Source organism: Strigops habroptila, chromosome 13 (assembly GCF_004027225.2).
Source record: "Strigops habroptila isolate Jane chromosome 13, bStrHab1.2.pri, whole genome shotgun sequence".
Classification (NCBI taxonomy): domain Eukaryota; kingdom Metazoa; phylum Chordata; class Aves; order Psittaciformes; family Psittacidae; genus Strigops; species Strigops habroptila.
Genome location: NC_044289.2, coordinates 11,588,684 through 11,610,163, shown reverse-complemented (window position 1 = coordinate 11,610,163; position 21,480 = coordinate 11,588,684). Strand labels below are relative to the sequence as shown.

Here is a 21,480-nt window from a genome sequence, read left to right as displayed (position 1 = left end):
GTCACATCCCTTCCCACGTCTGCATCTCCTCCCAGCTGGCTTGGGTAGCATGCTGGAGACTTAGTGGCTCACAGAGTCTTAGAGGGTCAGATCTGCATGTAGGCTTGAGAAAGTAAAACCATACAAGAGCAGCACAAATGTACAAAACCGGTCAAGTTTACTTCCAGCATCGTTCACAGCATATAAGTTACCCCTCTCCCAAACAGAAGTCCTACACCTTTCCCAATCCCACAGCAGTGCAGTTCAGTAGTCAATGGGCTTAGAGCCATTTCCCATCTTAGCGATGGAACCAATCTCTCAGCTTGCTGGATCCTGAGGAGAGATCCAAGCAGAAGAATGGAGCAGGCTGCTTCGATCAAAGACAAGGGACAGCAGCGCTCTGCTCCTTGGATCTCCCCATGGAGCCCCACAGCCAGCACTGGCTGCCCTGGTTTCTCTCAAAGAGGGGGCACCCCCCTGAACTTGCGGATGATGTTGGCCAGCCACTTGGCCAGCCCGCCCCGGCTCGGCTCTTCCACGTGAAATGTTCTGGTCAGCAGGTTGTAGAAGGAGCCGTAGCACACTGCCACCACGGTGCAGGTCAGGCAGATGACATTATAGGGCATGCTGAAGTCTGGCGTCGGCAAGTTCACCAGCAGAGGCTCTGTGTACAGGCGCACAAAATAGCTCGAGCCATCGGAGGAAGGAAACCTGAAAGGTGGAAGCAGGAAAGGGAGTGTCAGCCCACACAGGAGTGTTGCTTCGTGCTCCCCAGATGGGATGACAGCAGCCAGCAGCTCACCAGTGCTGAAGTACAGCCCCATTCCCCAGCACAGATACACTCACAGTGAGGTGAAGAGAGGGCTCTCCTCCACGTCCATGTCCTTCATAGCAATGATGCTGGGCACTAGGGCACTAAGCACAGATGAACTAGGGAGAGAAAGGACATGTTAGTGTCAGTCCTGTCAGCAAAGAGATGGCAAGAGTTTTTCCCTGTCCCCAGAGACCTGGGCAGCAAGTCCTACACAGGCCTAGAAGGGGATGAGGAGCTGAGGTATGTGTTACCCGACATAAAAGCCGTGATTGGGATCTGGTGGGTACTCTGTCCACTTCAATAAGGCTCTCTCAAACTGGATTGAGATCTTGGTGACAGAGTTGGCTGGCAGCTGGATGAGCATTTCCAAAAGGTGAGGCTGTCTCCGGTCCTGAGCTGGCTGGTAGTGGATGTAACCTAACCCCAAAGAGATGTGTCAGTGGCACCAGGGAGACCTTGTCCCATTTCGCATTGCCCAGACATCTCCCATGGGATGGGAGCTCCTGCTTCCACTGTCCTGGGAAAGGTTTTTTGGGCAAGTGAAGATGAACAGCTCAAAAAACATGTGTTAAAGCTAAATGTGATGATCCATCAAAGTCAGGTGTTCATAAGGAAAGATGCAAATGGAAAATAAGTCATCAGTTTTAAACTTAGTCTCCTTTACTACAAAAATTAATTCATTTTGGTTTAGACCGTTGTTGGATTATGAAACACAATCCATGAGCCTCTTATAAAACAGACTTAATAAAGTCTCATCTGCTGTGAGCACTGAAGGGAAGGTTAGGAAAACATCCTAAGATGTTTTGTTTCCCAGTCCAGTTTCCCCCTGATCACTGAGGCCCAAGGGAGGGACTAAACCATCTCTGGAATGAGCCACTTGTGCCAAGGGAATCAGTTGGGTGGCATGTGCTCCTGGCAGGGTTTACTTACTTGGCTTGTTTTCCTTCCCCTTCGTGATGATGGTCAGAGTGTGCACATAGAGTCGCAGATACCAGGGCACAGTCTCCAGCAGGATGACAGGGAAGGCCCGGTATGGGTGGGTGTTGTAGATGAGGGTGCTGATCTCTCCGGTCTGCAGCCCGTACCCGCTCACGTAGCGCTGAGCATGGAGTACAGGTATCGGCATTTCCGCTGCAAGGGAGAAAAGGAGATGGGAATGGGGGGCCATTCCACGTGAGTTTTAGGCCTGAAGCCCTGGCCAGTGATGCAGGTGGAACGGAGTTCTGGTCACTCACAGCTGTCTTCGGGACGCTTCCACTTGAACTGCACATTGAGGCTGCGAGAGGTATTAAAGAGTGAGGGGCTCAGTAGGTCGTAGACGGCATAGGATCTCTTGTCTCCCTGGACAATAGCTTCGTATACAGATGTTGGAAGGGGGGTTACTTCCAGTAACTCCTTTTCCTACGAAAACAAATGGACCATTAAAGGAAAAGTGCCCCTTGAAGGAATTGGCAGCACTGGGGCAAAGCCACTCCATCCAGCCCTGAGCTTTCCCACCCAACAGCCAGCTCAAGTGGTCTTACTATACCCCACATTCATCCCCACTGCCCTGAGGGAACCCCCCTGGAGGGCTTCTGGGGGGCCCCACCATGCTGGGTGGAGGGATTTTGAGCCACGCAAAGTGGCTGATCTGAGAAGCAGGGGTGTTCTCTAGTCTGTAAGCATTACCTTGTTCTTAGGGGAGATGTCAACGTAGACTTTGCTCTGCGATGCCAGAGGACATGCATCAGTAAGTGTGCGAGAGAACATCTTGAAGAGGGACCAGTCTGCAGGAAGCAAAGTTAGTGGCAGGCAGAGTGATGTGCTGCAGGCTGGGGCACCGGAGGAGCACAGCACAGAGCTGCCAAGCTTACCTTTCTTTCCTTGGCCGCTAGAAAAGGTGTCAAAAACCACAGTGAGGGTCTGTCTGAGCTCCCAGGACACAGCCAGACAGGAGGCATCCTGGACAAGAGAGAGATAGGTGGCTCTGATCACACCTTCCAAAGGGGCAGGAAAGCAGGATGGAGCTGGAACTCCACCAGGATTGCAAGAATCCCATCGGGACGCAGGTGAGACCAGCGAAGCAGGACAACAGTTGTGTTAGACACAGTGATGAACACACCACAGGAGAGCTGGGCAAACCAGTGTGTTTGCCCAGCTTACAGTGCCACAAGAAGGCTTTGCATTTTCTCTTGGTGTTGTTAAAGGAGGGAGCCCTGAGCCTTGTGCTTACCCTGCAGATAGGGCGGATGTGCACTGCCTGTGAGTGGTAGCTGCTGTGGAACAAGCGCTCTGCTTTCAGCAGCACAGCCAGCCCAGCCTGCAGGGAGAGAAGGAGAAACTCAGCCTAGGTCTATCCTCTGCTCCCACTGAGAGAAAAGCCCTGCTGAAACTTCTCAGTGCACACTCCTGGATCGCTGGAGGGAACCCAGCTCCATCAGGAGTGGCCCAGCGAGGCAGCAGGACTTGCTGTTACCTTTGAGCCGCATGGCAGCAGCTTCTTCCAAGGTGTGAGGTTCTCAGTGCAGACGACCTCCCGGGGCAGGACAGCGTATCGCAGGAGATGGTGGTCTGTCCCTGGGCAGGGAGGTGGAGGGTCAACATGCTGGTACTGCTACAGGCATAAGAACAGAAGCAGGACCTCTTCCACTCTCAGTGAACCCCACAGCCCACAACCCTCTCAATGTGCCCAAAATGCCATGAGCTCAATCAGGCATAGATCCCACTATGTTCAGAGTGATTTGGAAAGAACAGATAAGGGTATATTCTATCAGGTTTTTTTCATGAGTCCTTAAATCCTCTAGTCCTGTTTCATAAAATATTTTTCAGACACAGACAAGGGCCTGGGAGCATCTGCCATGTACTGCTTGTGGGTTTTCTCTGTTCAAATCCAAGCCTCACTTGTGGGGAGAGGAAATGCTTCCAGGAAGAGGTTGGAGATTGTACAGCCCCAGACCTATTGCAGGACCTGGACTCCTTGCAATGGCATAGGGCAGAACTAAAGCTAGAGGCAACAGTGAGAGGGCAGCGCCAGGCTCACCATTGGCTAAGCCCAGGGGTTTGAAGGATGCTGTTGGAGTGACTGTGTTGGTTGCATCGATGAAGTTGAGAGAAGCACAGAATATTCCTGAGAGGATGTTACTCAGCTCTTTCCAGGCTTTGTCAACACTGTGTGAGAACAGATACCAGAGATTACTCAGCAGCTCAAATCCTTGGAACTACAAGCGTGAAATTAGCAACATTCAATAAATACACTGGGGAGCCCACTCTGGCTTTCAGAAGGTACAAGGAGCATGCAGGTAGAGGCTGCACGTCATGTACTTTCTGGCTCTCTTGGTATTTTATTCTCATGTGTGAGATCTGGGGGACAGGGGCAGCCCCTGGGCTGGCAGGGCTTCAGCCAGGGACACAGTAGTGGGTGCAGCTGGTATGTGAGGTGAGAGGCTAGGGGAGCAGGAAGCATGCGGGAGGTGACATATGGTGTATGTGGAGGGGGCTGTGAGACCTAAAGCAACACCATGGTGCAGCTCTGAAGGCTGACATAACCAGCAGACCTAGAACAGGCCATCTGTAGGGATGAGAGAGCTCTGAGTCCACAGAGAGCTGCTGGGGCTGGAAGAGGGGCTGAGTGATAAGAGAGATGGTGCCAGGCATTGGATGGGAGCCAAAGGAAGTGAGTCACCGATGAGAGGTTAACATATAACCCAGTCATATTAGCACAGCAAGAGGGTTGTCATAACAGAGCCCATAAGGGAGTTATTTGTTCCTTTAGTGAACAAGGGTTTGCCCTCAGCACCACACCCTGCCCCATGCACTGAGCTGGGGGCTACATTCTGCTTTCTGTTAGAGCTACTCCTCGCACTCCAGGCTCTTTATTCCAGCAGACATTTTGCAACTCAGGAGCCCTCAGCACGCACCCTGGCTGCCTGACATGAGAGGGAGACAGCTCCCCAGAGCAGTGGGTGTAGAGGGGACCCGGAGGGACAGACCTGTGGCCGGGATACTTACTCGGTGACGCTGGGCTGGAACCAGACCCAGAGCTCAGCACCAGCGGGTGCCTGGAGGGGCGGCTGCCCCCAGGCCTGGGTGCGCCAGAAGCCCTGGGTGAGGGCGAGGTGGAGCTCCCGCACGCCCAGCGCCGCCACCAGCCGCCCCAGCGCCTTCGGGAAGAGCCTGTAGTGAGAGACTGCAGCCAGCATCAGCCCCTGTCCAGCTCATAGAAACGGTTTGTGCTGGAAAAGACCTTAAGATCATCCATTTCCAACCTTCTGCCATGAGCAGGGACACCTCATCCCCCTGACGTCACACCAGGACCTAGCCAAACATGACGTCACCCCCTGCTCACGCGAGCAGCCCGATGGCATCACCGCACGGATGTCACTCGTGCTGGTGCCACCGCAGCCCTCAGCTCCGCCCCACCGCCCTGCCCCGCTCAGCACCCCGCCACCGCACCCCGCCTCCCCCGTCACCACCCCCGTGCGCGCCGCCACCCCGCTCCACAGCTCCGCCCCCCCGGGCCCCGCCCTACCCGCGCCCCGCGGCAGGTCCGCGTCCCACCGCGTGCGGAACTGGAAGGTGGCGGCCACGTCGCCGGCGGGCAGCGGGCTCAGCAGCAGCTCCTCCCGCAGCGCGTCCCGCCCGGGCCCCGCCGCCGCCGCCCGCCCGCGGCCCGCTGCCGCCAGCAGCAGCAGCGGCACCGCCAGCGCCAGCATCCCGCCACCGCACCGCCGCCGACTTCCGCTTCCTGCCGCACGGCCGATGGCGGCCGCTTCCGGGGTTGCCAAGGATCCGCGGCGCTGCAAGCCCGGGCTCGTCTCCTCCCGCACGGGGAGGGCCTGGCCGCGGCTCAGGGTCCCCGTCCCGCGGCGGGGAGCGAAGCTGGAGCCTGCCCCGGCCAGCGGCGGGAGGGCATCGCCTGCCCGGCTGTGCCTGCCCCCGGCTCGGGAGCGAGGGTGTTTCGTGGGGTGCTCCCTCCTCCGGGTGCCGCAGGGGAGGCTCCGGTGCGGCCCGAGCTCGGGCGGTTCGCTGCAAGGCTTTGCCATGCACGAGGGCTCTGTCACCACCGTGCCCATCCCAGGGTGAATTCCCTATCTCAGCCCTTCCCGCCGCTGTCTGCTCTCACTCGCCCCTTGACGTCTCCGTTCCGGAGGGCAGCGCTTATCTCCGGACGCAGAGCCATCTGGAAGCACCCCGCTTCCACCAGCTGCCAGCCTGGGGCCACCGCGGGAGGGAGCAGACAGCAGCGAGGCAGGGCTGGGGGTCAGCTGGTGGAGCTCATGCCTCACTCCAGTCAGTCATTCCCGGACAACCCGGGGTGCTCCAGCCGGTCTCACCGAGGGTGGGCTGTGCAGGAAGGAGTGTAGTAAGGTCTGACCCCCCTGGGAAGCAGCCAGGATGAGGAGCTCATTCCCTGGCTCCTGTCGTTTATCTCCCAGGCTCTTTTCCTCGAGGGGGTGACCATGGTTGTGCTGATACAGCCAGAGCAGGAACAGCACTTTCCTGGCCTGCAGCCACTGATAGCAGCAGCAGGCCTCTGCCAGTTTTGTGCCTGGCTCCTCTTGACCTGTCCTGCAGGGAGCAAGTGTAGTGGGCTACAAAGTGGCTTCATTTGATGGCTTTTCCTTTGTTCCTCCAGCCGGGGCTGCTGCCATCATGTTGTACTGGGGGAGCAGTGGCTGCTGGTGCTGTGCATGCTGATGTTCTCCCCGCAATGTGCTCATGGCCAGTAGTCACAGACCACCAGCAGTCCTGTGGAGGTCAGCTGTGTCTGTACTGCAGCTGCTGGTGCTCTCCCTCCTGGAGGCAGCACCCGAGTTGCTCAGCACAGTGACCTGCTCTGCTAACAGCCACCCTTCTCTGTCGAGGCCCGTGCTGTCTGCTCCTGCCCCGTGCCAGAGCTCAGCTGTGCAACAGGCGGCTTCATTTGCTCCTGCGTGGCACCCTTTGCACGCTGGATTGACACCACTCTCCCTCGTGCAATCCCCACCTAACCCTCACCCCCAGTGCTGTTTCCTCCCAAGAACACACACACCCACTGGTTGGTTAGACTGGAGTGTTATTTCTCTGTATGCCATCGTTAAATGCTGATGTTCTCCCCGCAATGTGCTCATGGCCAGTAGTCACAGACCACCAGCAGTCCTGTGGAGGTCAGCTGTGTCTGTACTGCAGCTGCTGGTGCTCTCCCTCCTGGAGGCAGCACCCGAGTTGCTCAGCACAGTGACCTGCTCTGCTAACAGCCACCCTTCTCTGTCGAGGCCCGTGCTGTCTGCTCCTGCCCCGTGCCAGAGCTCAGCTGTGCAACAGGCGGCTTCATTTGCTCCTGCGTGGCACCCTTTGCACGCTGGATTGACACCACTCTCCCTCGTGCAATCCCCACCTAACCCTCACCCCCAGTGCTGTTTCCTCCCAAGAACACACACACCCACTGGTTGGTTAGACTGGAGTGTTATTTCTCTGTATGCCATCGTTAAATGCTTGTCTGGACAGGATCTTTGTCAGTAGGACAGGGGGAGCTGGGATCCCAAGGGATGGCTTTCTGGGAATGGTGGGGCTGTGGGTTGCTGAGCATTTCAGGGGAGTGAAGCGGGGAGTGTTAGCAGCAAAGCCTGAAGAGTTAATTTTGGGAACCTACAATACCCCGTTTTCCTTCTCCATTGGCTGCCAGGAGAACCTGCAGAGGGAGAGGAGGGGAAAACCATCCCTCCCGTCCTGCAGGGCAGCAGTCCAGCAAGGGGTTTACTGGGTGCCAGCAGCTTTCCTTCCTCTGGGCTGGCAGGTCCATACGAGGAGGCTGGGAGCAGGGCAGAGCTGGCTGCTAGCTTCTTGCTGCCACCTGCTCTTTGGGACTGTCCTCCTGCAGGTCCTCCTCATCTGACTGCACCACCGGGGTCTCGGCCCCCTCCTCGCTGGTGTCCAGGCTATTCAGATCCGTGGAGACCGAGGATGTGGAAGAAATGCGTGACTTGCTCTCGGCTGCGTTGGGCACTTGCAGGGTGATTTCCTCTGGGCACTGGCTGGCATCTGCCCCTGGAAGAGAGTGTGGTAAGAGAAAGAAAAATGCTTCTGGAGGCTTATTGCTCCCGAAGCTTCATGGAGAGCGCCTTCAACACGTGTCTTACTCCCTGGCAGGATATGCTTTCCTGGGTGCTCCCCATGCGGCTGCTGTAGCTGTTCCCCACCTCACACCCTCAGCCTGGCTCTGGGTAGTGCTGCACATTCCTTCCCTGGTTTTGGCAATGGAGCCTTTTCCATCTGCCGTGAAACACTGCTTGGAGCCACGCTGTGTGAGGCCACTGGCTGCAGCAGGCAAGGGGATGTTCGGCTTGACCTCAGTGAATCACTACAGCTTGTGTGTGTGTGGAGGAAGGTGCTGCACCCTGTGGGACCCGAGCCCAGCTCCCTCGGATCTGGTTGGGAGGTGGAGGGGTCCTGCAGCCTTCGCACTCGCTGCAGGGAGCTCTGCAGTGCGGTGGGGACCAGGGAGATCATGACAAGGCATTGGCTGCTCCAGAGGAGCTTCAGGACAAGAGAACTTGACCCACAAACTCTGGGAAGTGCCTGGGCTTTCCTGTCTTCTGCAGCATAAGGTATTTACAGGGGTCGGCACCTCTGGGCTGTGGAGGCAGATACTGACATGGATCAGCCCAGGCTGAGGTCCCTCCAGCCTCACAGACGCCAGCACCAAGTGTCTTTGCATGAGTGTGTGTGTATCTGTACGCAGGGTGGCCAGGGCTAAGGAACAAGCTGATGTGGGCACTGGAAAGGCTCCCAGTCTGGCCCACAAAAGGCTCGAGACTGCACGTACCTGGCAGGGGCCCAGCAACACTGCTCTCCTCTGTCCCACAGCCCAGAAACACATCCATGGTGTCCTGGTCTGACAGGTCCATCATGTCCATCTGCTCCAGCATGTCCACGTTCACCTCCATGGAGGAAATGCTGCCTAAGGGGGCTGAATACACAGAGGCCAGCAAAAAGGTGAGTGCTAGTGCCAGGCAAAGGGCACCATGAGCCTTGTGCAGGCAGGACCCTGAGGAGGGAGGCCAGCCTTGCCCTGGGGAACTGAATCCTATTTGCTGGCAAGGGGCCCCCAGAAAAATCATGTTTCCTTAAAACATTGCTCTGGAATCACCTCCTGCAGTCTGACTGCAGTCCTTGTCCCTGCCTCAAACTGCTGTCTGGAGGAGCCTGTCTGAAGCCAGTGACTATGCGGGGTGCCAGCCTGGGTACCCATGTGCAGTGACTTCAGTTAAGTGGTGTGAGTAATGCACAGCACACCCACAGGCAGCCTGTGTGGTCCTGTCTCAGTGCAAGACATGCGTGTCCCCAGCTGCCTTTAGACTGGTGACGTCCCACCGATCTCTATCACCTGTGTCACTGTTCCCTGAAACACCCCCGGCCCCGTGCTGGCGCCCCCAGCACTTACGTCTCCGATGCTCTATCTGCAGGTGAGACATAGGGAAGAAGAAATCCACGTCATGCTGGAAAACCTCCTCAAAGAACTTCTGCCGGTCACGTAGTTTCAGCTGCTGCTGCTGCATCTGCTCGGTGTCCAGGCCCCGCTGTGCCTGCTCCATGTTGGCTGGGGAGAAAGGTGAGGAGGGTTGGACCAGGCAGGGCTGTCCGAGCCCTTCTGCTTGTCCCAGCTCATGCAATAGGGCTGTGCTGGGGGTAGGTGAGTCCCTTCTGCTCAGCTTTATGAGCGCACATGGATTTAGTCACCATGAATAGATGTTACTCGGTGGAATGGCAGCATCACCAGCATTTGCTGTGCTGGAGCCGCAGATCTCGCTTCTGAAATGCAGAGCAGCCAGAAGTCAGGAGCTCATATGCTGCGTTCACAACTGTTGAAGTGAGTTATCAAGGGGTCAAAGGGTGGTGTTATGAGATCAGCCATGGTTTGCACATGTTCAAGTTTCAATTTCCTTGCTATAAAACAGAGGGTTGTCTGTGAATGCTAACAAGCTGAGGAAACTCCCAGGGACAACTGGCATTAGTGCTCCAAGGCTTTCTGGGATGTATTAAGGAATAAAAGGCATCAGCAACCCATCACCCCGCACACGCACACCCCTGCCGCCACCGTCACTATAAATACAGCCGCACCCACGCTCGCAGGCTCCTTGTTCACATCCCCGCCCGCACAGCCAGCTTGGCTTCTGCCTCTACAAACATTTTCATTCCTGTAATTCCTCCTGCAGTTCAACGCCGGTGCCTGTGGCCCGGCTCACACCAGAGGGAGTGATGGGAGCCCTCGGGCTGTTGCTGCATCCCTGGGCCTTGTACCTCCCTTTCGGGTTGGGTACCCACAACAGTGAGGACCCAAATGACATAGAGCTGGTGGCCCCGGCTGTTCCCAGGCTGGTGTTTGACCTCAGCCATTCCCGGTTTCCTCTCTGCTGCTCTTGGCCTAGCGGCACAAGGAAAATGTGATTAGTGGAGCAGGCAGTGCAGTAACTAAGGAAACCAAACAAACATCCTCTGCTCTGCCTGAGCATGGCCCAAACGCTCTGCTCCTCCAGGCCGGAGCAGCATCCCCACCCTGTCTGGCAGGAGTGGGGTGAGGACAGCAGGGGGGCTGCCTGTCAGTGGTGTGTAGCAGCACAGGACCCAAATGGGAGATAGGTGGTGAGCCTGGTGAGGTGTCCTGGAGAACAACGTCACGTTTTCCTGAGAGCCCTCCCCAGGGCTCCTCTGGACCCTGTTTCTGGGGCATCCTTCAGCTAAACCCCATCTTCTGCAGGCGCCTGCCCCAGGAGGCTGGGTTGTGCCTGCAGCACAGCGCCGGGATGCGCCGTGACTCAGGGCCAGTCACCATGTCCTTTCTTGAAGAGATTCTGGTCCTCTTCTGGCTGCTCAGTGTCTTCCTGCGATGCCCAGGGCAGCAATCTGGGCTGCCTGAAGGGGCCTTTGCCTTGGCACGTCTGACCTAAGCACTGGGTGCCTGCTCTGGTGCAGAGGCTCGGTGTGCTGTGCAGCGCGCAGGCTGATGGCTGCGGTGAGGGACACACTGTGCTGGTGGAGCTTTCCTCACAAGGCTGACCAGCAGCTGCAGCCCAGTGCCACTGGGGTACAGCAAAAAACTCCTACCTCCCCTGTGCTATCTGCAAGAGAATGGAACCAGGACAAGGAGCAGGTGACCAGAGCACTGATTACGGACGTGGCTCACTTCAGCAGCTGGAGCCACCCCTGTAACTGTCCCAGGCAGAGCTCTGCTTCCCAGCCCAGCTGTGCCAAATCCATGGCAAACTGTAGCAGTTCACCACACTGAGGGGATTCCATCAGGCTCCAGCTGCAGGAAGGCTGGACTTGGCAGAGGCTGTGCTGGCTTCAGATTTGGGGCGACAGACCGGCTCTCTGTGCAGCATCGTGCCAAAGGGACGGCAGTGTGGAGGTAAGGAGGAGAGGCTCTAAATCCTCTTGCAGTGCAAATACAAAATAAACCAAAATGCTGGCAGGTGCTGTCCCGAGCGCCGTGAGCGTGGCTGAGCTGTGCCATTAATGTTCTTACTGTCCACCTCTCCCCAGCACGTGACCGATACTCAGGGTAAGTGTGCTTGGGGAGAGTCAGGAATGCCGCATTCCTGTGGGCGCCAGGATTTCTCTTGCAGGAAAAATTAGCAGGACCTGTTTATGAACTTGTTTTTGAGCTCTCGCTGGGGAGTCAGGCACGAGCACTGAGATCCCATTATGTAAGGAACGCCGGCAGCTGGGCTGTGCTTGGCCCTGCCTGACCCATGACTGCGGTGAGAGTTGGGGATGGAGCCTTCCCCCCTCCCGAGGCTCTTCCGGGCCTGGGGGATGCGAACAGCCCTGCCAGTGTAGCCACCTCTCAGCAGCCCTTGCCGGGGAAATAAAGGAGAGTGGCGTTCCCTGCCGCGGCCCTTCCCCATGTGACGGCCGCTCACAGTCCCGGGCTGTCAGTCGTGGGGATTGTCTCATCCCGCTGGCATGTTCCCACCGCGGGACACGTTCACACGCACAATGCGGCCCCTGTGCACTGTGGGGGATCTGTTGGTACCTGCTGGTGGCCTGGCTTTTATTACTATTGTCATGGTTATTACTACAGCAAAGGGGCCGAGGCTGATCAGCATTCAGAGCCAGGCTCTTCCCCGCTGGCTGAACCGCCCAGCGCGGCTGCCACAGCACCGAGCGCCCCGCTGCCTTCAGATCCTTCCGGCTCTCACAGCTTATTAGCCAGCGCAGCTTGGAGAGGAACCAGGGCCAGGCGCTGGTGCAGAGGTTGGGCGGGCAGGGCAGAATCCCTCCAGGAGGTGCAGACAGGGATTTCCTCCTTGCCAGGGTGGGCTGTGGGTGAGGATACCAGCCCCGCTGGTCCCTCTGCCCCTGCATGGTTTGGGCTCACAGCCACCGCCGCAGCAGGGAAAGGCTGTGAAGCAAACTGCTGTGAGCTCTCCCATCTGCACCCTTGCTGAAGCAGGCTGGGAGAGGAGCATTCCTGGGGTGCAGTTAGCATGGGGTGAGGGTAAGACAGGGCTTGAGGGTGCTTGGGAGCTCCAGCTCAGGGTGTTTGCCGACCCAGCATCCAGGCTAGGAGCGGAGCACGGTTCAATTATCTGTGTGCGTTTCCGCTGGGAGGGGATGTGTTTTTCATTCCTCCTTGGCCCGTGGGATCCCAGTACAACCCCCTCTGTGCTGGCAAACAGGAGGGGTGTATTCAGGAGTGGGAGAGGGTTTGTTACTGGAGGCACGAGGCCAAGAGAGAATGGGGATGGCCTTTTCTTAAGGCCACAGCTCGGCAGGGATTTAAAGGAGGTCCTAAAATATAATCTGGGCTGTGGCAAGCTCCAGGGGTTGATGGGGAGGTGAGCAAAGTTCAAGTGAGGGGTCACTCCAAGCATGGTCCAGTTCCCCGGTGCATGAAAGAGCTGGGGCAGTCTGGCCCTGCCAGCTTTTGTCCTCCCTGTGCTTTCCCAGAGCCGAAATCCCTGACTCCGCTCCTCCAAAGTGGGGCACCCCACTGCTGCCGGACTGCATCCTGCCCTCCCGGTCCCTGTGTGCAATGCTAAGAGAAGGTCGGGTAGGAGGAAGATGCAGCTCCTCAGCTGCCACAGCATCTTCCAGGAGGCTCTGCTGAGATCGCAGACCTTTCCCTATTGCCCTGCCCCAGCAAAACCGCTGTTGGACAAGGGTAAATCCCAAGGGCTTTGAACTTCTTTAGCCCTTGGAGAAGCAGCTGGTGTGGAGAACTGGGAATGCCCCAAAGAATAAGGCAGGAGCGGGCTGTGTGGAGACAGGATGCCCGGACATGCCGGCTGCCTGAGTGTTAATTCCCTGCACAGTCTTTTCTCGATCAGCACATCTGACCTCGTGTTGCAGCACAGCAAAAAATAACCGTAGCACCCGTGAGAGGAAATGCACCAGGCAAGTGCGAGGGAGGCAGCGGTTTTGGCAGAGCCACTTGCTGGGAAAAAGCAAAGGGGGAACGAGAGAGGGAGGACATGGCACCTCGTAACCCCTGTCTGTGCCATGGTTTCATCGCCTGCACTCCTCCGGGCGATCATCAAATCCCCTGAGTCTCAGCACTAAAAATATCCCTGCGCCCAGAGCTCCTTCCCCAGTGGCAGAGGCTGTGTCACAAGACCCTGCCATTACGGGGCCCTGCTTCGATTCCTGCAGAAAGAAGCATGAAGACAAGAAACCCAGGAGGGCAGCATGATGCCCAGGGCACGGTGTGCTAAGCCTGGGCCCGGATCGTGGCAGGCTGTCCCCATGCGAGCCCCCATTACCTCGGCTGCCCTCACCCCCCCTGCTTGCTGGGTTTGCTCAGCCTCCTCTTTCCCTACACCCCACGGAGGGCTCAGGGCTTCGAGGGCTAACGATGCCACTCCACAACAAGCCTGCTACCCAACAGGTCCCCAGCTCAGATCCCAGGCAGGTGTCTCCCCGTCCCAGCATCCCCATCCCAGGCACAGAGCTTCCCGGGCAGCTCCTGCCCAGAGCGGCCGGGAAGCAGCAGGTTGGAGCAGGTGGGGTCGGGGGGCTCCGGGGTGGAAAGAGGGGCCCGGCTGCTTTGCAGGGGGCATCGGGCGGGTGTTGCGGGGGGGATGCGAGGGGCCATGGGCAGCCCGAGCCCTGCCCGCCCGATGTAGCGCCCCGCTCTCCTCCCGCCGAGCACACCCCGCGCCGGCACTTACCGGGCAGCCGCCGGCTGCGGCTCTGCGCCCCGGGCCCCGACATGCGGCGGGTGGCTGCTGCGACCGGACCGGACCGGGCCGGGGCAGTCGGGCTCGGCTCAGCCCCCCCCCGCCACCGGCCGCCGCTCGCCCATGCTGCGCGCTGCGGGGCGGTGCTCGGCGCTGCGCGGGGCGGTGCCAGAGCGCCCAACCCCGCGGCATCGCGGCGGCGCCTACCGGCTGCTGCCCGGCCGCGACCCCGGCCCACGGCCGCTCGTCCTGCGTGGGGGAAAGCTCCGGTCCTCGGGGGGGGGGGGGTGTGTCCGTGCAGGGTCCCCGCGGAGAGCAGAGTCCGTGGCGCAGTCCTCGGTCCTCACGGAGCGTCTCTGCGTTCCCGGGGCACACAGAGCGTCCCCATGCAGGGTCCGTGGTCCCCAAAGAGGGGTCTCCCCATGCATCGCGCTCTGTGCCCCGCAGTGCCCGGCTGAAGGTGCTGTTTGGGCAGGGTGGGCAGCGCTGGAGGCAGGGGGCTTTGTCTGGGTAGGGAGCACTGTCACCGTTCTTGCTTGGGTTTCTTTTTTATGCTTTTCTTCTCTAAATGCCCAGCTCACGCAATCATGCGGGAGAGACAACAGCACACTGCGTGGATGGGCCGTGGGGTTCCTCACAGCCCACCTCCAGCCTTCTGAGACCCTCATCCCCCAGCAGATCCCACTCCGGGGTGTTTTCTCCCACGTTCAGCTCTGCACATCAGGGCTGCTCCTTGGCAGAGAAGTGGACTTGGCCGCCCGCCTCCTTCCTGTATCTCAGCAGGGTGAGTCAGTGCCTCGCCGTGCCCAGCGCCAGCTCTGCCCGCAGCCGCTCACTGCCAAGCCGGGACGGGGGGGAACATCCACTCTGCCCTTTTCTCTGGCTGATAGGGAGTTTCCAGTGTCTGTGGCGTGTCCCGCCTGCCCCGTTCTCAGTGTGTTTCTCTCGCTGTCTGGATGACTAAAGATAACTGGCTATTGTTTGTGTCCCAGCTCTGTTTTAGCTACTGTTGCTCTGCTGTCCCCTCCATTTCCCCTGGGAGCTCTGCTGCTGAAACCCAGCTTTGTGCTGGGGACCTGGTGCCCTCACCCTGTGCACTTGTCCGTAGCTGCTGGCTTCAGCTCACGTGGTGATTACAAGGGACGAACTTTGCCCATGTGAGTGTTTATCGGTACCCAGAAGCACCCTCTTCCTGTCTGATGGTTTCCCCCTGAGTGTGTGTTGCCAGCACCATGGCTTAGTCCTGGAGGGCTTAGGGAGCCAGGGCTGGTGTAGTGCAGAGGGGCTCATGGTCTCTGAGGAGCTGCAGGAGCAAATTTCCACCCGGTACCTGCCGGCTCTGGCTTGCTCACAGCCCCGTGTGGTCTGCCATGGCCTCTGGGCAGCATCAGCCATTCCCTGCTGACCCCCTGCCCTGTCGGCGGGGAGGCAAGGACTGGGGAACTACCTCACGTCTCTGCTATGTGACACGTCTGTGTCAATTGGCACCAGTTACTGCTGCAAGGCGTGGAGACTGTTCCTGTGTCCCGTGGAGCACCCCAAGTTCCCTTGGACTCACTGTGGCCCCCACTGCGGGATGGGGTGTGTGGGTGCTGCTTGCTCAGGGTGACATGCACCCATACTGCTGCAGCCCCTCCGTCCTGCCTTGTGGGAGCGGGTTGGAGAGGCAGCGATAGCATCGGCACGGAGCCTGACTCATCCCAGCTCTTCAGCACAAGCCGTGCTGCTCAGCAGGGTACACATTTTGTTCCAATTAACCCAACACAGGCAAGCCAGCTCCACATAATGATTTTTTGCTTGTGGCCAAGTGTGCCTGCTCCTGGCTAAAAGGCGAGAGAAGACAGAGGTGATGCTGAAGTCAGTGGAGAGTCTCCCCTTGTAGTGAGGAGCTCTAAGAATAAGCCTTGCCAGGCACCTGCAGGGTCTGCCTCAGCCGACGCAGCACCCCTGCCTCCCTTGTGCCTCCAGCGCAGGCTGACAGCACACTGTCCTGTGTCAACAGCCCTTGCCCTAACCACAAATGACCAGGTCCTTGGGAGGTGTCCCCTGGAGATCCAGGTCACAAGCCCAGGTAGGAATGATGCCTCTTCTCTCCGCGACAGAGTTCAGCTGCTGCTGAAAGTCCCCAGGGGAGCCAGCATCAAAGTACACCCGTCATCAGGAGAAAATGTAATGCGACTTGTTCCTCCTGCCCTTCCCGGTCAGGTTTCTCATCTATTAGAGGTTTGGGTGGTGAGTCAGGGAGCTGTCTTTGAGGATGGAGCTGGGGAGGAGTTGGCTGCTAAGGGAAAGGTGAACCAGTGCCAGGCAGGTGAATCACTTGCTGGTGAAAATAGATCTTATTCTCTAGGAGGCGTGTGTGGATGGGGCTGGGAGTGAGCCGCAGCTTGACGCCATCAGTAACTTGTGGAGCCAAGAGAAAAACAAGGCAAGGCTGCTTTCCCAGTGAACGAGGCAATATATTGCGAGGGAGCAGCCTGCAGCAGGCAAGGCTCCAGCAACCCGTGGTCCTGTGGCTCCCTTAAAAGGGTCGATTTTAGCCTGGGACAGTGGGGAGACAGAAAAGCCATAAACACCCTCAGAGGAATGTGGCTGTTGAGAAACAAGCAGGGCCAGAGTGGAGGCAGGGGGAGCCGGGCTGCGCCGAGGTGCTGCTTGGCCGGGGTTTGCAGCGCTGTTCCGTACATGGCCTTGAGAAATGGCACCAATGCAGCCATCAAGAGGCCAGGAGCTGCTCAGGGCTGGCTGGTCCCGCTCTGCAACAACATTTGCAGAGTCCATGGAGTTGCTTTGGGTAACAAGAGCTGTGGGAGTGCAAATGGTGGTTGGTTGTGTTGGTGACTGCCATGTACTCTGTGTGTTTGGGCAGGGTGGTCAGACGGTCCCCAGCTCCCATAGTGTTCCCTTTTCTCCATAGGATGGTACTTTATGCACCTGCCTGTCCTGGTCCCCAAGGTAGACCTTTAGGTAGGCGAAGCCAGCACACAGGTTCCTCCAGATGCCCTGCGCCAGACAGAGGCTGAGGTGCAGCTCTGCACTTGCCGTGCACCCCAGGAAATCACTGTCCCTGGAAGTGTTCACAAACCATGTAGACAAGGCCCTTAGTGACATGCTTTAGTGGTGGCCTTGGCAGTGCTGGGTCAACAGTTCGACTTGATGATCTTAAAGGTCTTTTCCAACCTGGTTGATCCTATGATTCTACAAAATCCTCCACCTGCAGCTCCTCCAATCTCCTGTTTCAGTCCCTGGGCAGTGCTGTAGGAGCAGTGGAAAGGCCATGCAGCAGAAGGGACCAGAGCCCACCGGCACAGGATGCGTCTCAGCGCTGTCAGTACGTGACCACTGTGCAGAGTGGCCAGGAATAGACCAACACATGGGACGGTCCTGTGGGAGACAGCACAATGGAGGCAAAAAGGTGGGTAGGGACAGGTGTGGGCATCGTGGGGACACCCCTTGTGTTGGCAGTTGGCTTCTCCTTGCCGTTCCTTGCAGAACCAGCCTCGGGACATGGCTGCAGAGGGTCAGTGCTGCCTGAAGGCAGAGGTGAGGGGCTGGGAGGAGTGCCTGGCTGCCAAGGCGGGCACAGGCAGCATGTTGGGGGCAGCCCCAGCATCCTGCAGACTGGCCCCATCTCAGCTCAGCTCGTTTGTAGCCGCTACCAAGCCAGGGGCAAGCAGTCCATAATATTCCTGGTTGGGGGGATGCCCTCAGGGTCAGAGGTGCCCCAGCCCCTTCTGCAGGTAGCCGCTGTGCCTGGAGGCTGCCCTGAGCCTAGTACTGCCCCACAGGCAGTGCTCACCGTGCTGTCAGCACCGAGTGCCTCCAGCCCCTGATGTCTACAGCACATGCTCTGCCTCTGTTCTGTGCTTAAACGTGGCTGGAGGAAAACACCTTTCCTGTCTTGGCGAAGTGCTGTTCACAGTCGTCTTGGTACTGCAAGCAGGGAATGGCAGCAGGGAAGCACACCGAGACAGTGACATGGAACAAGTGCCAGACCAGGGAGAAGCATGACTGACAGCAAGCACCAAACCTCAGCTTGAAGGTTCTGAGAGATGCCCAGCATGGTGCTGAGGACAAGACAGGGCTGTGATAGATGCCCAGGACCAGAAGCACTGTGGAGGACAAGAGGAGGTGCTGACCCACCATTCTAGGTAAGGACAATGGTCTGTTCTGCCATGCTGCTTCTTACCAGCCTAGTAGCCCTGCAGCAGGGCCAGCTTGGCTGTCCTCTTGTCTAAGAGCAGCCGGAAGGTGCTGCCATGCAGAGCATCCTTCACTCCCATTCCCAAGGGACTCTGGTAGTGGGATAAGGGTAGTTGGCTCCCAGGCCCCACTCCCTAGACATGCAGCCAAGAACACTCCCGCTCTGCCTCTGCAGTGAATGCACTTACTGGCCTGTCCTCCCACTGCCTGAGAGCCATGGATGGCTGGTGTGAGCCACGATGGCCACATCCCAGGGCAAGAGGCAGCTGGGGTACACAGGGCAAGCAGGGAATAGGAGGAGCTACCAGGAAGAAGTGCTGGAAGGGATGCAGGGAGAGCTGGGCCTGAAGCTGGGGCTGGGCCTGGAGCAGAGGTGGGCCCTGCTGCAGAGACATGGTGCCCGGTGCCCTCATCCTGGCGGCACAACTGCCACCACCATGCTGCCCTGCACTGCCTTGGGGATGGCAGCACATCTTGTCCTGCCCTCGCAGCCTTCACTGCACATGGGGTTGAAGTTCTTGCACGGGCTCCCCTGGGACGGGCCCGGCTGGAAGATGTGGTCATGTGGGGAACCGGAGAGTGGGGAGTAAGAGGCAGCTGCCAGCAGGAAAATGGCGGCGGGGAGCAGGGGGAGCTGCTGTGTGTGTGAGGTGTGCGTGCAAATGCAGACATGCGAGTTCAAGGTCCGGAGCTGTTGCAGAGCCCTCCTGAAGCAGGCAGCCCTCGCCACGCACTGCTGGCAGCACATCTTGTCCTGCCCTCGCTGCCTTCACTGTGCATGGGGTGCAGGTTCTAGCACGGGCTCACCCGTGAAGGACCCGGCTCTAGGATGTGGCCACGCAGCCGTGTCCTGCTGCCGCTGGCATCCTGAGGTCGGCCAGGGCTGAATTCCACCCCCGTGGCTGCATCCCGCCTGCAGCACATCAGCACTGCTCAGGTCGCTCACTCACTGCTTGTGGGACAGTGAAAGAGCAAAGGAGATGTTCTTGGCCGCAGCCAGTTGGCCAGCGCAGCCTTCACCAATTTTATTGACTATTTAAGCAGAAAAGCGTGTCTCTCTCATCTCAGGGGGTAACATAACGATTGCCCAATGTGCCCCATAAACCCATAGCCCCTTCAGGCCTCGTCCCCATCCCCTGATGCGCAGAAGTTCCGGAACTCCGGTGTGATGTCGCGGCTGCATTACACCGGCAACCGCCCGTGCCCAGAGAACAACACAGCCCTTCGTCCCTGAACCCCACACTTCTCCTGTGCTCCCTTGTTTATGCCCAATCCCTTCTGCCCTGGTCCCAGCCCTTCATTCCTAGTCCCAGCTTTTTCCGCTTGCTCTCAGCCCTACTCCCTTATTCCCTGTCCCTTGGATCCCAGATTGGTACCTCCAAATGCAGCCCCACAAGAAGACCTCCTTCGTCCTGCTGGTGGCCAAGCCCAGCCCTTGCCGGAGCGAGGACAAAAAGAGCTGCCTACAGAGAGTAAGGGGCCGGTGGGTGCCGAGGCAGGTGCGGGACCGGGTCTGTGCCCGGGTCCCGCAGGCAGGGAGCACGGCCGCTCACCCCTGCCCTCTCTGCTCTGGCAGGTCCTCAAGCCCTTACCGCTCCGCAAGGTGCTGAAGCGCAGCAGGCGCAGGATCCTCCAGCTGCACGCGCCAGCCTGTCAGAGCTGGTGGGTGCTGCTTCCCGACAGCTCCTGATGGGGATGTGCCCGGGGCCCCAGCGCCCCACGGCTCTGCCCGGGCGGCGAGAGGGGACCGGGGTGCCCAGACCCCAGTCTCACAGCTGTGCTCGGCTGGTCTGGGCAGCACCAATGCACTCTTCTGCTTGCCTTTTGCCTTAGGCTTTTCCAACATGTGCTGGAGCTGGAGGATGAGGCTGCCAGCAGGACCAAAGTGGGGCTGCAAGAGGAGGAGGAGATGGAAGTCGATGTGGAGGTGGAGGAGGAGGAGGCGATGGAGGTGGATGCGGAGGAGGAGGAGGCGATGGAGGTGGACTGAGGAGTGGTAAGGCAGCACGTGCCCCCTTCCCCTGCTGCCACTGAGGGAGGGACGGCTGCTGCCGCGCTGGGCTGGGGCTGTGTGCGATGGCCCCGCTGCAGGGACATGGTGCTCGGTGGCCTCGCCCTGGTGGCACAAGCGCCACCACCGCGCTGCCCTGCGCTGCCTTTGGGACACGTGAGCCAAGTCTCATCTCGTAGAACCCGGCTCCCAGCCCCAGCCAGGGATGAGCCCCGCGGCAGAGTTCCGCTCTTCCCAGCGTGTGGCAAACACAATGACCATCAGTAGCCTCACTGAAATGACCTTGTGCTGCTTCTTTCCAGGGCTGATCTACATTGGGATTTTCTGGCGGTTATGGAGTTCTTTGGAGAAGAGTTGTTGTTTTCACAGAAGATTGGTTTTTTTTTAGAAGATTGTTGTTCTATGTAGAAGAGTTGTAGATTTAAGTAATAGCGTTTTAGTATTAAGTAGAAGAGTTGTTGGTTGTTGTGTTTTGTTGTGTTGTTTTGTTGTGTTGTTCTCTTGTTTGTTGTTTTGTAAATAAATTTCTTGATGTTTTTCTGACTCAGTCTCTCTTTGCCTTTATTGTGAGCACACGCGGCGTTGGCAGACAAGTGGTGTCCACTTGCTCTGGGTTCCCAGGGCTGGAGGGGTACAGGGATGCTGGCGCTGGGTGCGGAGGCACCCCAACTGTCCTCACACGGGCTCCCTGCCCTGGTAGAGCGGCTCTTTCAGGCTCTCTGCAGCTGCGGGCAGGGCTGGGCATGGGCGAGGGACCAAAGTTCTGGGTGCTCACACCGACCCCTCGGTGGATGCAGGGCCCCTTGTCTGGTGCTGCCATCGGGCACCGCCTGCGCCAGCGCTGACCAAGACTTCTCGGGCTGCTCCTCAAGCTGGGGGAAAACACGGCCACAGATGAGGAATCAGTCATGGAATCACAGAATCACAGTGTGCCCAGGGCCAGGTCGCTGCAGGGAGCAGCCTGCACCAAGCACCCTGTTGGATTCACCTGCCCAAACCAAGTCTTTGACCTCCTTCCCTCCCTTCCTCCCTGGGAGACCCTTGGTCCCGGTCCCGCAGGATGGAAGAGGGTCTGGGGCCAGAGCTGGTTGGGAACACCAGAGCTTGGTAGCTGCAGCCAGGGCCAGCGTCACCCGCTGGTGCTGGCATGTGGGGACCTGGCAAGCGGGGAGGGAGGGGGAGCTGCCAGCAGGAGAATGGTGACGGGGTGCAGAGGGAGCTGCTGCATGTATGAGGTGTGCGTGCAAATGCACATGGGGACATGCTAGTTCAGGGCCCGGAGCTGTTGCAGAGCCCTCCTGAAGCAGGCAGCCCTCGCCACACGCTGCTGGCAG

General features: G+C 58.6%; 2 protein-coding genes and 2 long non-coding RNA genes across 8 annotated transcripts; 2 read left to right on the top strand and 2 right to left on the bottom strand.

Annotated features, from left to right (window-relative positions):
- Positions 1-138: 138 nt before the first annotated feature.
- Positions 139-5,628, bottom strand: PIGT (phosphatidylinositol glycan anchor biosynthesis class T). Its single transcript, XM_030503214.2, has 12 exons — positions 5,301-5,628; positions 4,781-4,958; positions 3,813-3,940; positions 3,249-3,349; positions 3,006-3,092; positions 2,647-2,734; positions 2,462-2,559; positions 2,029-2,194; positions 1,724-1,924; positions 1,045-1,210; positions 826-909; positions 139-690 (listed from the first exon to the last, which is right to left on the bottom strand). Exons 1-12 carry the CDS (start codon positions 5,482-5,484, stop codon positions 438-440), a joined length of 1,734 nt encoding a protein of 577 aa, XP_030359074.1. The 5' UTR covers positions 5,485-5,628; the 3' UTR covers positions 139-437.
- Positions 5,629-7,200: 1,572 nt separating this feature from the next.
- Positions 7,201-14,131, bottom strand: DBNDD2 (dysbindin domain containing 2). 2 transcript variants are annotated; one of them, XM_030503211.1, is made up of 4 exons: positions 13,924-14,131; positions 9,195-9,350; positions 8,577-8,720; positions 7,201-7,798 (listed from the first exon to the last, which is right to left on the bottom strand). In XM_030503211.1, the coding sequence occupies exons 1-4, from the start codon at positions 13,964-13,966 to the stop codon at positions 7,587-7,589; spliced, it is 555 nt and encodes a 184-aa protein (XP_030359071.1). In that variant the 5' UTR covers positions 13,967-14,131; the 3' UTR covers positions 7,201-7,586. The 2 variants fall into 2 exon arrangements, with proteins under 2 accessions (XP_030359071.1, XP_030359072.1); XM_030503212.1 differs by lacking the exon at positions 13,924-14,131 and adding an exon at positions 9,491-9,617.
- LOC115615269 lies at positions 8,618-11,335 on the top strand. 3 transcript variants are annotated; one of them, XR_003994005.1, is made up of 3 exons: positions 8,661-8,746; positions 8,921-9,026; positions 9,217-11,335. It is a non-coding gene; the product is annotated as an uncharacterized LOC115615269 (long non-coding RNA). The 3 variants fall into 3 exon arrangements; XR_003994006.1 differs by lacking the exon at positions 8,921-9,026 and having other exon boundaries at positions 8,662-8,746; positions 9,217-9,620; positions 9,709-11,335; XR_003994004.1 differs by lacking the exon at positions 8,921-9,026 and having other exon boundaries at positions 8,618-8,746.
- Positions 14,132-14,229: 98 nt separating the features above from the next.
- On the top strand, positions 14,230-20,062 carry LOC115615270. 2 transcript variants are annotated; one of them, XR_003994008.1, is made up of 5 exons: positions 14,230-14,716; positions 14,925-15,089; positions 17,175-17,347; positions 17,876-18,083; positions 19,969-20,062. It is a non-coding gene; the product is annotated as an uncharacterized LOC115615270 (long non-coding RNA). The 2 variants fall into 2 exon arrangements; XR_003994007.1 differs by having other exon boundaries at positions 17,721-18,083.
- Positions 20,063-21,480: the final 1,418 nt, after the last annotated feature.